The following is a 15,164-nucleotide window of genomic DNA, read 5'->3' as shown; positions in this document are numbered from 1 at the left end:
GCTAACGAGCTTCCACACCAGCAGTGACTACAGATGTATACCAATGTATTTTTACTTACCAGATTTTCCACAGAATAGGTATATCAGGATCAAATGAAGAAAAACTACAGGTTGGCATTTTGACAACAACACGGTCAAGGCTGCTTACCGGGAGGTAGAGGGGGAGGGGCAAGGAGGCAACAATGAGGTAGACACGGTTGGTAGAGTCAATTTGGTGCTGCTGCTGGTACATTTGTACTGCACCATCCTACCTGCTGCCTCATCCCTCCCCCATCCACCTCCTGGTGAGCAGCAGCCAGAGGTCAGATAAGCGGCAGCGCCATACCACTCCATCCGCAGCTGCCCCCTCCTTCTCCTGTAAGCATGTTTAGGAATGCAGTGTTATCATCTCTGACACAGAGTCTCACCAACCAAGGCATGGACAGAAAGACAAGACACGCTGTGAGTTGGATAAATATCTTTTATACTGAAGTGCATAGGCGAGTCTATTCATCTATGGTACTGGCTGCAGGGAACCACAAGCTAAAGGGAAGGAGGTGTGGATGTCTGATTATTCCCAAGCTGGGGTCAGCAAAAAGGATTGAGGCAGGAAACTGATGGAAGACTGATGTGCTGGAAGGACCAAGAAAACTAGAGGGAAAAGAGCTATGGAAATGTCTCAAGAGAATATCCTGGCACACTCCTGGTCTTCTTAACAATCTTACTCATCTTTCATGAACCCAGCTGTTCTGGATCCCCTCATCTTTTGTTCTAACCACGCGCTAGCTATCCGTTTGCTCCAGGCCCCACTCCCTAGGTGAGTTGGTGATGGGCTGCAGGGGGCTCTGGTAGTGCTACCCATTTGGTGTCCATGTCCCCAGCTTTGCAGCCCTTGGCCTAGGATACTAAACCTATCATCTCTTACTTCAGCCATGTGATGTAGCCTGCTGGGTGCTGGAGAATGTTGGAAGTGGGGTAAGAGCAACTCCTGTCTGGGTTCTTTTGTTTGTATTCCAGAAGGAAGTTAGGGTCCTCCAGCTGGCTAGGCTTGCCTACCTCTACCTGTGCTGTTCTCTACCTAACTTCCTTCCATTGTAAACTGATATGCTCAGGGAAGCTGACCTGCCCCTCCTTCCTTTGTCTTCTTCTTTGACTGTCCGAGGAGAGAGATCTTTGTCTTTGCTCTCTCTCTTGAGCCATGAGGGCAATACCCAAGTCTGGGCATTGCGCCTTCAACTTAGATAGTTAGAACTAGGTATGCCTTTCCTATCTACTATGTATTTCTATAAATAAAGTAGTTTTTCTTATTTTACTAAGTCTTAAGTCTCAGTGATCTAAATGCAGGGTAAAAGCCTGCTACTTAGGTAAATACACACACTGGCACATACGCAGCTCAGACCACAGAGGATCTCTGCAGACATATTTCCATAACAGAGAAAACCCTCTGTATTTAGAGTGTGCCAGAGAGGAAGGCCTAAGGGCCTTGCAGAGTGGGCTTCCATAACTCCATGAATGTGTGGGGTGAGGGAGGCTTTATCTAGCCTCAACATATTTCAAGATGATGAGTAAAGGACTGCTGACCCAGATGCACCAGGATCTGGAGTTTTGTGCATGAGGGGACGAGAATGGCATTTCAGTTTTTCACTTAGTTCATCAACATGTCCTGCCAGCAGAATAATTATTTCTCTGCCCCTCACTCCGTTGCCAACTAAGACCAGTTTTTGTAACTTTTGGCACAGCAACATCACCCTGGGATCATCTTATACGCATCAATTTCCTATGGTGAGCAGTGGTGGCTAGTTACTCCATGTCAAGCTGTCCAAGGTATGCTTTGAAAGTTCAGACTAAAACCCAGAGTGGATTCCACTGCCCCACTGACATGGAGCCACCAGCCGCCACTGATGGCAAGCGCTGCAGTTTCAATGCATTTTCTTATGACAACTGCTGGTATTGTCCAAATCAGGTCAAATTCTAGGTTTTGATGGGTTTCTCTCATGTGGTAAAAAGAAATACCAGTCTTTCATCATGTAACGAAAATATTCACTACACAAAATTGACAGGGTATATTTTCCCACATCGAAAAGTAAGGTGATATATGTCATGACTGCATGGATAGGCCCTGATCAGTCCTGAGAGCAATCTTGGAGAGTAAGAGGGGCAGGGTGAAGGAGCAGTCTTCAGATTACCACACCTTGAGCTTTTTAAAGCTGGAAAGAGGCTACCAGGTGTAACTTGAGTGAACAGATGCAGAGGGCTGAGTGTCCACTTAGCAGGATGGAAATGCAGAAGTATGTATAAATAAATAAATAAATAAATATATTATAGTATTCATATAATAGTCCATGCACCAGGGAGAGAGAGAAAAAGAAAGTTGCATTTGGACATGCTGTATGTTATTATGGAAGAAGGGAAATATTTCCTCCTCGGAGTCTAGCATGCCACCTCTGTCGCTGTCATCGCTTCCTTTCCAAAGTTCGATTTCCAGCAGCTGAGTGGGTGATGCAGGCGGCCATGTTGATGGAAGCAAGGCAAAGGTGTCAGTGCTGGCAGTGGGGCAGGGGTGAAGGGGACTGTCTGAGCCAACAGGACTCAATAAGGGCAGGGATCGTGTCACAAAGGGTGAGCCATCCAGGCGGGGAGTGCGAAAGAGGGCCCGTTAGGATTCTATGCTTTTTGTGGAGGCAGGCATCCTAGCTATGTGTAAAATAAAAGGAATTAGGGTTCCAACTAGTCTGGGTAGATCTATCAGGTTTAGGATTACATTGTCACACTGTAGCAGAAAGGGAAAACACTATGGAGATGAAGTTTAGGATGAGGACCCGAGAGAGGGACAAGGAATGGAGACCGAAAAGGTTAGAGGAAATTTATCTGAGCAGTTGGTCAGTGGGGGAAGGGAGAAAGGTATTGTTGCTTCTTGACATTTCCCCCCAATTCAACATTTACTTCCAAAGAATTACTTAAATGTAGATTGCGTATCCCTTGTATTTTAAGCCTGTACATGGGAACATAGGAAGCTGCCTTATACTGAGTCAGACCATTGGTCCATCTAGCTCAGTATTGTCTACAATGACTGGCAGCGCTCTCTAAGGTTTCAGATGGGACATTCCAAGCACTTCCTGGGGAGATGCTGGGGACTGAGCCTGGGGCTTTCTGCATGCAAAGCAGCGCTGCAGCCACTGAGCTACAGTCCTGTGAAGAAATGCTCATCCTTTAGTATATATAATCAGGACAAATAGCAATGAAAGGGTGAGTCCCCCTCATCTCTCCCTTTTAGTGCCGATTAACACATGGGAGTAATAATTCGCAGACAATATTTTTGTCACTGATCACAGGCCCACCATATGGTTGCTTCTTTCATTCCAGGGTATAATTATGCCGACTGCATTCCCCTTATCCATTAGAGAAACCAAACTCATCAAAGTAAAATCTGCAGGGCCCAAAAATCGCATGGGCGTTTGTAAGAGGTGAACAAGAAGTTGAGTTAAAGGGTTCTGTGGCTGTTTCCTATTTGGATCTCTGTTTTTACAACACAGTGTTGTTAACTTGGATCTTGGGCAAAAGGCAGGCCTGAATGGTTTCTAGGCAAATTTCAGCCACAGTTCCCATCATTTAAAGTAAGGGACCCATTTAAATCTTTTTTTTAATGTGCATTGCCTGAAATTAGCCAGAAGCTATCTCACGCTTAAACCAAATTAGTGGAATCTCTGATCATGGGAAACTTATCCAATGCTCAAATTATAGGGGAAAGAACAGGAGGCCTTTATTAGAATTCAGAAGCATCTCCTTAAACCTGTCATTTAAGCCAAATTATGAGCTCCTTGTTGCTCAGGGGAACCTTACAAAAGTAGGTAGTGCAGGGGCCCCTGGACCCTTGTAACTGGACTACTGAAGGAATCATTATTCCTGAACAATTCCTGAACAATTCTTATACAAATGCCAAAACTGCTCTCTTTATGCAAAGACAACCTCAGTTAAACTTGGGGGTGCTCAAAAAAAGTACCTTTGACTATAGATATAGATGTTGTATGTGTGTGCTTGCTTTCACTGATTTTATTTGGTAAGGGAGGAGGGAAGCAACACACTGGACAAAATTAACAAAATGTTTTTTTGGGGGGTCATAAGGTCAGGCTTAGGGTTTAGGGGTGAACTTTGAGCTGGAGTCATGCTCTCAGGAGCAGAGTACTATGGGCAAGACTTGACTTAGGACTGTTAGGGCCAAGGGTCATCAGGGCTTACATTCTCACACTAGAGATGTTGGGGAAGGGATCATCCCTGTTGGAGAGAGGGGCATGCCAGTTGGGGAAAGGGGCATGCCAGTTGGGGAAAGGGGCATGCCAGTTGGGGAAAGGGGCATGCTGGTCGGGGAGAGGGGCATGCTGGTCGGGGAGAGGCTTCCCTGCTGCAACGTGGATGGGTGCACAAATTCAGAGTTGATGAAGGTGAACCCCTGGAATTCACTCTGATCAATGCTTGCAAGGACCAGCTGGTCTGGGGGGGTCAGTGCTGGTGGTGCCCGTGTGAAAAACTTGTCAAAGTTTTCGCCGCTTCGGCCACACTGGATATTGGGGGCGGGGAAGGCAGAGAAAAAGAAAATAGGAGAGATGGGGGGGATAAGGAAGATGAAAAAAGAAAGGGAAGAGGAGTTATCTCTTAGTTGGTTTCTTTGATACAACCCTCTATCCTTTTTCTTTTACTTGCAAAGGCTTACAAGGCTTGTGCTACTTAAGAACATTTCTGAAATTAAAAACTAAACACAACATTTGAATTTTTGACCTTAAAAAACAAACATCTTTTGCCTTTTGTTTGACAGATTTTTCAATCTAAAGGGGGGGAAATACAAAGGAAATTGAAAACTTTTATACATAAATAAAACTTGAAAACTTGTAAAATAAAAAATAAAAATTGTAGCAATCAAAATGTATAATATTGAAGATTCTCATTTTTACATTTACACTTAGGGGCAAGGGGGAGAGGGTATCCAACTGATATTATTTTGTTATTTTGATTCAACTGGAAAGTCATAACTAACATAGAAAACTGGAATGAAACTCTGTAAGATGAAATGAGATCAGCAGGCAAACTATTTGGGGAAAAACAGTGTTTTAAAATGAGAAGAAAAAAAGGCATTTCAAAAGCAGGTTTCCTCATACTTGGATCTTCAGCATGTTGCGACTCTTGATATCATTTTTCCATTTTGAAGATATGATAGGGAGGGTCAGGATGATGGGAGAAGCAGAACAAAACAGGACAAAACAAAAACCCTGTGGGTTGTACCTACCATTAGTCATACTGCAAGTAGACCCACAGAAAACAAGGGACCCAAACTAGTTATGTTCATTAATTCCAATGGATCTACCCTTAGCTTAATTAACAGTGGAGGATACAACCCTGTTTATTTTGATCCCCCTTTTTTTATCTTCTTCGAGCATGTCATGATAACAGTTGTATGAAGGGTTGCATGCTGCAGCAGCTCATGCATCAAGAGTTTGTGTTTATGGGAGTTTAGATATCAACAGACATGAAAGCCAGCATGGTGTAGCAGGCATTGGGAACCTGTGGCCCTCTAGATATGCTCAACTACAAATCCCTTTATGCCTGGCCATACTTGCAAAGGCTGATGGACATTTTAGTTCAGCAACTTCTGGAAGGCCAAAGGTTCCCCACTCCTGAGTTAAGAGTGTCAGACTAAGACTGGACAGGTTCAAATCCCTACTCAGCCATGAAGCTCACTGGGGTTACCTTGGGCCAGTCACAAACTCTCAGCCTGACCTACCTAAGAGGGTTGTTGTGAGGATAAAATGTGAAGGGACACTATGTGTGCTGCCTTGACTCCTTGGAGGAAAAGGTGGACATAATAAATATAATAAATAAATGTTGCAATGCATATGTAGGCAGATGGTTATGTGTACATATAGGAGTCTCTGTCTGTCCATTTAGTAATGCACATATTAACTAAGGTACATGAAACTATGCATGAGTAATAGGTGTGTAAGGACAATATGAGTGCAGCCATCCACATATACAGGTGTGCATGTTCACACCCAGTGGCATGAACCTGCATAGCTGAGTGTGGCCGAGTTCATTTGGGGACCGAAAGCTACTCACCGGCTTGGGCGTGAAAGGTGGGGGGATTTCCAGCCGCTCCACTCTCTCCCAGTCCATCCAGCGGAAAAAGCCATGCTCCCGAATATCCCGTTCCCCATCTGGTCCTGAGCCCAGGCGCTTCAGTGGATGTTTGGTCAAGAACTGGGGAAAGAGAGAGAGGTTTGCTAGCAATGCCCTCCTCTTCTAAGGGGCAGAGACTCCAGTCCAAGACTGCCCAATACAGGATGGAAATTATACATCATCATAGGAAATGTGTGCCTCCAAATCTGTATATACCAAGATGACAGTACTGTAGAGGACAGGTGAGAGGGAGAAGTGTTAACCCTTTCCAACCCTGCTGATTCTTTCTTGCAGATGTGTGTCCCCCCCCCCATGTTTGCCCTCAGGTGGGTTTGCTTTTGGTCAAATCCAGCTGGGGAAAAGTCCATTAAATGTGTTTAGGGAACAAACAGCTGCGGAGAGAATGGTTAAGCATTCCCCCTCTTCTGGCTGATTCTTCCCTGCAATTCCCTGGTGCTTCCAGGTCATCTGTTTATTGAACATTCCTCCTGAATTGTTTGCAGGGAGATTAGACTATGCTGGCTATTTAATAAATATTAATTCTGATTTGTTTGTGGAGAAGTTAGATAATATTGTGTCAAAGCAAGCATTATCTCACACTTTACACTGCATTTTTTAAGTTGAGACCTATCCCAGTCTGTGTCTGTGTTAGAATTGCTTGTCAATATGTGTTTTTTTTAATAATATGTTTTTAACCCTTTTTTAAAAGATGTTTTTAAAGCTTTTTTTAAAAAATGTTTTTAACATTGTTTTATTTTAAAGTATTTTAAGGTCTGTTTTTATGATGTTTTAAAGTGTTTTTAGTGTTTCTGTTTGCTGCCCTGGGTTCCTGTTGGGAGGAAGGGCAGCATATATAAATCAAATAATAAATAAATAAATTTTCCTTATCAAAAAAGTCCGACCTTTTGAGGAAGCGGCACAAGACCTCCTAACCAACTGTAATTGTGCAACCTGAATTTACTGGTATGTGATTGAATTCCACGTGAAAATAGCAACAGTTTGAAAGCACCCCCTATCTCCACTGGGAACCCATTGTTTCACTCAACACATCTTGTTATAACCTTCACTATAGCATAAGGAAATGTGATACAAAGCCCTTCACCTCTTGGATGTGCCAGTTCTGACCCAAGACTCACCCCTTTGCAGATGGAGACAGCCTCACGTGAAAGAGATTTGGGATAGGACACTGTGTGCTCCATGATTGACTGGAAGAGTTCATCCTCATCTTCTCCATCAAATGGTGGCTGTGGATCAGCAGAACAGGTAAAACAAGTGTAAGCAATTCCCTTTGTTTCAGAAAACATATCATATGTAGAATATTCCATCTAAGAAATTATTTCCCCCATCCCACTTTAGAGTATGAGTGCACACAAGACCTAGTTACCCTGAGCCACTTCATATGAAATGCAGAAGTGATAAAGGGTGCACTTCCACATTCCAGGTTTTGTTCAAAGAACCTCCCTCACAGACATACACAGCTGCACATGGATGTATACAGAATGCATAAGTAGTCTTGTTTCCTTTTTCCACACTTCCATATTCTTACACGAGGTGGGAGTGGTATATCTCCCCAAATGGGACTCCAAGCTCACCTCCATTTCCGTTCCTCTTCTGGACATCACATGAAAAGCCTTTCTTTCTAATGGACAATGCAACCCAGAGGTAAATGACACTAAATTCAATGCAACTTTCTCCTAAGTGTAGATAATAGCACAGGATCGCAGCCATAGTTTAATCCAGTGGTTCTTAACGTGGGTTGCATGCAACCCAGGGGTGCGAGACACTTTTTTAGGGGTGTGAGGCCCAACCAAAGATTTTGGAAAACTGTCATTTATCTTAGCTAAGTTAGGCTAAAACACACATTAAAATTAAAAAAAAAATGAAGTGTATTTTTTCAGGGGGTGCGACAGCATATTTTGGAAATCCAAGGGTTGCTAGCAGTGTAAAAGGTTAAGAACCACTGGTCTAATCTCTTTCTTACTGAAATCTAATATCCATCTCAGAGCACGACTTCCTCTGACTTGAGACCCACTAGGATCCAGCTTCTCTAGAATTAATCCCAGGCCCCTTTTATTAGATCTATGCTTTTGGGGATCCAGTATGATTACCAGTGTGTTGTCACAGACATGAGAAGCAGTCTACTCCCAAGATCCAGCCACTTAATTGGACAACCACCTATTAAATTCTTGTGAGCACAGCCTTAAAAACAAATTTGCATGCACCTCTTGAGGATCAATCTGTCTCAAAGATATTGTCTCCCTCTCCATTGCAATTTTTAAAAAAAAATCATTTTGGGGAAGCTTTTTGTTCAGATATATGAATGAATCTCCCCTCAGGATTTGGCCACAATTTAAGTTCAATTCTATGAAGATTCATTGTTCTCTATTTACTTGCCTACCTTATGGTCTCTGCAGCAGCCACAAACCATCCTGATACCACAAAGATATCCCTTGAACTGAGCTGTATCATGAAAAACTCCTGCTTCAGTACACTTACCTGCCCAGCTAACATTTCATAGAGAAGGACTCCAAATGACCACCAATCCACAGACTTCCCATAGGGCTGATAGGCAATAATCTAAGGCAGGTAAAAATTTGAGGTTAGAGCCTTTCAGTCTTAAGTCATTTTTTATTACACTTTTTGACCCAAACAAGCTGCAACAGAGCAGCTTACAAAATAAAATCTAAAAACAAAAAATGTAATAAATAACAACCAATAAAAAAATTCAAACAATATAACCGAGAAGTCTGACAGAAGGAACATAACTCAAGTGATCCCAAATCCCCTCAGAACTAAAATTGCCTTCACCCAATTTCTCAGAATTAACAAAGAAGGAGCAAAGTGAGTCTCTCTGGGGAGTGAGTTCCACAACCTCGAAGTTGCCACTGTCATCACAGGCACATCACCACCCTCCATGCTTCCGGCAGAGAGGGAACGCGGAGCAGAGCTTCCATGGGTAACCAAAATGTATGTGTGGTCCATGAGGTACCTAGATCCCAGACCATTTTAGGCCCTTGAAGGTCAATATTGGCACCTTGAACGACTGGAAGCCTACTGGTAGCCCATTAAGTTGCTTTAAAATTGGAGTGTTATGCTCTATGCGATTTGCCCATGTTAGCAGCCTGGCCCTGTTGCATTCCGGAACAGCTACAGTGTCTAGACCCTTTTTAAGAGTAGAGAACACTGCATTAATCTAGTCTAGAAGTCACCAAGGTGGGCTTTAGAGAGCTAGGATCCAAGACTGCTGGGTCTCCTTACAAAGGAATGTGTCAACTGGGATAGTATATTCATTCCTTCAATAACCCATCTTATCCCAAACATTCTGAGGGCCAAACTGGATATGATAGGGGCACAGTGAATTAAGGAAAGGGAGGAGGCAGGATTTAGCTTCCCAACTCACCCACTTGTACATTTCATTGTAAAAAAATAGATCCCAGACTCATGAATAAAGAAACAGTGATCAATTGTGTGTTTGGGGGCAGGAGACTTAGGAGGGTTCTGTACCTCTGGAGCGATGTAGTCAGGTGTTCCACAAAAGGTCCGAGTGGTGATGCCAGGAAAAATGTTTTCTTTACACATCCCAAAATCGGTTATCTTAATGTGACCATCAGCATCCAACATTACATTATCCAGTTTCAAATCCCTGGGCGTGAAAGACAAAGCGAGCAATAGGAGTGCTGTCCTCAAGCCAGTAGAGGGTGCAAGATTACAGCTGGAATGATGTGGCTCAAGTAGGGATGAGCAAATCTGCCAAATTCAGTTTCCCATTTTTCCAGTCTTAAATTCAGTTCTCCACATTTCCACATCAGTTTGTGATTTTTTTTAAAGTCCTCATGAAAATTCATCAGCATTTTAGAAGGGTTTTTCCTAATATGCACATTTTTCCAAAACAATTTCTCATTTTATAATGCATATTTATTCATTATTTTCATGGATATATGCATTTTAAAGCACACTTTACTCTAGTATATGCATTTTTGTACACATTACTGGAGAACTGCACTGTTAAAATTCAGAGAAGTGCAAATTTTGGACAACGGCTACGTTTGAGTTCATTTATTGTTTCAAAAGTGCAAATAAGGTATCTTTGCCTTTAAATGCAAACTGAATTGAATTTCTGTCCCATCCCTGTACTCAAGATGACCATCTGGTAAGTGGATCTGCCTGTTAGATTTGTGATATTGGAAAGAAGAATGTGCTGTAGAGATTTAGAGAGTGGCATGAGAGAGGGAGGAGTAGAAATGGAGCTAGAGCCCATGGATTCTCAGGGGAAGAGGGGGATTCTGAAGTCAGGCTGGATGGAAGGGGCTGCAGTCAGGACTTCTGCACTTCCTGCTCAAGTTTGGGAAGGCTTATATGGACGACAGGATAGACTCACCTGTAAATAATTCCCTTGTTATGCAAAAAGAATATGCCGATTGCAATTTCTGCGGCATAAAACCTAGAAAAATCAGAGAAAAAGGGGTGAAGGGGAGAGAGAGAGAGAGAGAGAGAGAGAGAATGGCAACTATCTCATTCGCAGCAGCATCAAAGGAGTCACTGTAGTGGCTCTGGTGGCCACTTTTCATATTACATTTGAAAAATACAGGCAGCCACATTCACTAGTCATGCCATTCAAGTACCAGGCAGCTCCTGATTCACACATCACTTTACCTCAATGCCAGCTTAGTACTAATACTCATATTAGAAAGGTAATGTGTGAAACATTAATGTATGCCTGTCTGGTAGTGAGTTACATGAAAGTAACAGGAGCTACGTGTAGACTGGCTTCCTGCTGCTTGTAACTGGAATAAAAAATATCCCATGTTTGTGCCACCATTAACATGTTACCAGGGACATGAGTTGGCTGGCACAAGTATGAGCATTCATTCTTGTGAATTTAAAGGTTTATTGCTATGTACATGGTGCTACCAATGAGCACGCCATGGTACAGAGCAACAAGAAGACAGCTGCCCACCCCCATCCCAGTAGCTTACAATCTGAAATTTGACCCAGAGAAGGCAACAGAGGAAAATGCAGACAAGGATAAATGGGAAGAACAAAATATTAAAAGTACACCAAGAGCCAGTTTAGTGTACTGGTTAGAGCAGATATGGGGAACCTCCAGTCTGTAGGCCTAATTAGACCCAGCAGCAATCTAATTCAAACCGCAAGGCCATTTTCTCCAATCCCCCGCCACACCTGACCTGCACCTAATGTCACATACAGTATGACATCAGGTACAGGACAGGTAAGGACATGGCTCCCTGATGAATGCAAGGTTTGCAGGTACTGCCAATCCTTGCAAACCCCTGTGCCTTTGCCAACAGACTGATTTCAAGCCATGCAGGCAAAGGAAAACACTTCACCTGGTGTCATGGTGGTGTCATGTGACTGACAGATGGCAGCCACACCCACCTGTCAGAATGACCTCTGGGCAGGGCCGGATTTAATCTTATTGTGGCTCTAAGCTATAATGTGAGTGAGGCCCTTCCCTCTTCGACAAGTATGCGCATTACTTATAGGGTTAACATAGTTGATGCTGACGCCAACACGCGGGCTGTTTTCTGCAAGAATCCAAAAGGCCGCATGTGTACGATGTTCTAGAGAAGTGTTTGCTGTAGTTGGCAAGTGAGCTGCAACAATGACATTCAATACCTACCAAAAATTATCTTCATTTTGTATGATGTTTATGGTTTCTCGGTGGCAATGTTGTAAATATCTTTCTTTCTTTTCTTTCTAACACGAGGCTCCTCATAATATGAGGCCCTAAACTGTAGCTTGTTTAGCTTGTACATAAATCTGGCCCTGCCTCTGGGGGTTGGGCAAGGTGAAGATACAGCCCACTGACTGGAACAGGATACCCACCCCTAGGTTAGAGTGTCACATGCTGAGGGTCACTCAGCCATCAAGTTCACTGTATGACCTTGGCCCAGGAGCCAGCATCTCTCAGCCTAACTTACATCGCAGGCTTATTGTAAAAATAAAAAGGGAGAGAATCATGAACACCATTCTGCATTCCTTGGAGAAAAAGGGGGGCTAAAAATGTCATTAATTAATTTGGCTTTGTTTTAGGAGGAGAAAGGAATACAGGAAGTGCCTTACACCAAGTCAAACCAATGGTCCATCTAGCTCAGTACTGTCTACCCTGACTGGCAGTGGCTCTCCAGGATTTCAGGCAGGCGTCTCTCCCAGCCCTACCTGAAGATGCCAGAGATCGAGTCTGGGGCCTTTTGCACACAACACAGGATGCTCTACACACAAGAGAATGACTGCTTCCCACCCACCCCCTTCATCAAGAACAGTAAGACTGCCTTTGCAGACAAAGAATCTTAGCTCCAACTTCACTGCCTGCACTGCCATCCTCACATTGCATCTGCATGTACTTTTCAGATAAGGGAGTCCCTTGCAAAAGAGTAGAAAAAGCATCTGTTTTGCTCTAAAAGGAAGCAGAAGCTTACTCCCTATTGTTCTTCTCAACAGCCAGGACTGGGGAGGGGAAAATGTTTTTACACTTCTTGCCAATGATTGCTTTTTTTAGAACATTTGGTTGCTTGTTGATTTCACACCAAGGTCACTCAATTACACAACTTCACTGGAGTGTAACAATTTCCCATGCCACTGAGGTCTGGTGTACATTAAGCATGCAGCAGAATGAAGCGGTAGAATCCCAAGGCAGTAGATCAGACTATACCATTTCAGATTGTGTGTGTGTGGGAAGGGGTTCAGTTTCGAATGCTCATCCAAGTAAAAACTTCCTTCAAGAAGAAAGCTAGTACATCAGGGAGAAAAAAATCTAGCCCTGCTCACTCCCTGCTGTGCTAGGTTTCACCTGCAGGAAGTGGGTCTTTGTTGTTGTTGTTGTTATACAGAGGAGTATTTAAAAATAATGTCTTATCTGCAGTCTGAAGTGGTACAGACCACTCAGGATTCTATTAGCTGCTTCACTCCCATGTCGTTCTGCTGCATATGCGGAGCAGTTCTCATTCACCTGACACTGGGATGCATCTTCACACATAGGACCAAAGTGCAAATTTCACCAGGAAACCACCACTGAATTCCAGATATTTTCTTTTCTTTTCTTACTAAATGCATTCACAGGGAGAGGGGACACTGTTATCTCCATGCCTCATGGCTGCATGTTTTCAGCCACGGAGCAAACAGCAAGTAGGGGGAGGATTTCTATCAGGAAAATGGCATCAGAGGTGGAAGCATTAAACACCTCCAACTCTAAGCCATTTCCCTGATCAAACTAGCACCCCCACAGCAGCAGTTAGTTATAGAAAGAATTTGGACACCAATCATACGTAGCTTGTCTTTTAAGCAGTGCAGGTTCCAGGGTTTGGGGAGTCCCCAAGCTGAGCATCTTCAGCGAGTCCCCTTGAACTGAAAGAGATGGCATGTGCAAACCAAGAATTTTCCCATGCTGTGTCTAATCCTCTTAGGTGCTCTATGCAAAGTGAGAAAGACTGGCATTGGTATCTGCAGCTGTGGGCCGATATAAGTAAGACTTAAGACCATAGCAAATTAGCGATGGGCTCTGTTTCTGCAATAATCGGATTTGCCATCGGATTAATTATTATTTCTGATATTCTCTATCTTTGTGGAGAGAATTTTGAAGTAGCAACACTCTGTGCCTAGTTTTCAATTCATTCTTATTTCTTTTGATTCGTTTTTTTAAAATTTGCTTTAAAATCATTGATAGTGTGATACTTTTATTGATCTACTTTCTATGTGAGCTCTTCAAATGCATATTCCCTTTCACTGATGTCAATGAAGTGTTGATTGTAATTGACAGACAGAAAGCAGCAGGGAGGGATGAGGTATTGATTGTAAGCACCAGGGGGAAGACATTGACTTGATTAACTGCCTTAATCTGCTCTGCAGTACACTTGAAAAGGAATGTAAACAGGCAACAATTACAGAGTTCAGAATAAAGATCGATACCAATGGAGACTTGTGAATAAATAGCTATTATAATATCAGTAATTCTCTGCAAAGCAAAAAAAAAAATATCGGAGGAGATCAGAAAAATGAAAAAGTATCAGAGGAAAAAGGAACTGGATCATTAACAATCACCAGGGGGCTACACTTAAAAATGGAATGTAAAAAAGGAGGATTCCATCCCTGTAGCAAATGTCTGACTTTACCACCCTTTGAAGCCAACCCTGATCTTAAGCTCTGCACTGATAAGAAAAGCAGCTCACAGATGTGACCATTTTAGAGCTGGAGTGACTATACAGGTAGAAACAGACAGAGGGTACTTCTGCAAATATACAATTTAGCAGCACCCAATTACTGCTATTCTGGTTTAAGCTGAAAGTGGAATAGCAACTCTCTAGACTTTTAAGATTTTGAAGCCAACTGAGCAGTCTCTCTCCCCACTACCGCAAATGTTGGAAGGCAATTGTGACTGGGATCATGATGTGGTAGAAAAAGGCTAAATACTCCCTCTCCACCACTGCACTCCCAATCATGATTGTGCCCCTGTGCAAATTAGGGAGAAGAAAAAAATAGATATATAAAGCTAATGCTATTTGGAAAGGCATGGGTTAAAGTGATAGTGTTGATTCCTAGAGAGAAGAGACAAGTGATTGAGAAGGAAATGGTTAGAGTAGGTTGGAAAATGGCTAAAGCAATCTATCGGCTGGAAGAGCGGCACAATAGGCCATCTGGGGAAAACATTGTGCTCTTTTAAAAAGTTGGATTTTATGAAATCTGGGAAGAAAAAAAGGGAAAACATGAAAGGGGGATGTTTTGTTCATGACACTGTACAGATGGAAGTGAGTGAAAACACATGGCTGTTCCACTGGAAATGCCCAGGGTGCAAGCGGCCAGAGACAAAGGCTGTGAACATACTAGTCGCCTACAGCAAAGCATTTCCATTAGCCACACCTGGAGGGGGAATGGCTTGATCTGCCAATCATTTGCAAAATCTCTTTGAAGCTGATTTTTTTTAAAATGCACTCAAGCTGCTCCTACCAGGTTTTACAGTAAAAAGGGGTGGGGTTTGACTAGCATCATGTGCCCCCATTTTCAGA

The 15,164-nt window shown here is 43.0% G+C and overlaps 1 protein-coding gene across 1 annotated transcript in view; it reads right to left on the bottom strand.

The window, feature by feature from the left end:
• Positions 1 to 520: 520 nt before the first annotated feature.
• Positions 521 to 15,164, bottom strand: part of PRKCG (protein kinase C gamma) — a 49,506-nt gene continuing 34,862 nt past the window's right edge. The window contains exons 13-18 of the mRNA XM_061588447.1: positions 10,523 to 10,585; positions 9,649 to 9,787; positions 8,641 to 8,721; positions 7,281 to 7,388; positions 6,085 to 6,225; positions 521 to 4,534 (exon numbers count right to left, since the gene is read on the bottom strand). Of these exons, the coding sequence (XP_061444431.1) occupies positions 4,220 to 4,534; positions 6,085 to 6,225; positions 7,281 to 7,388; positions 8,641 to 8,721; positions 9,649 to 9,787; positions 10,523 to 10,585 (847 nt within the window). The 3' untranslated portion in view covers positions 521 to 4,219. The remainder of the gene's footprint in view (positions 4,535 to 6,084; positions 6,226 to 7,280; positions 7,389 to 8,640; positions 8,722 to 9,648; positions 9,788 to 10,522; positions 10,586 to 15,164) is intronic.

This window comes from Rhineura floridana, chromosome 11 (assembly GCF_030035675.1).
Source record: "Rhineura floridana isolate rRhiFlo1 chromosome 11, rRhiFlo1.hap2, whole genome shotgun sequence".
Classification (NCBI taxonomy): Eukaryota; Metazoa; Chordata; class Lepidosauria; order Squamata; family Rhineuridae; genus Rhineura; species Rhineura floridana.
This window is presented reverse-complemented; position numbering and strand designations above follow the sequence as displayed.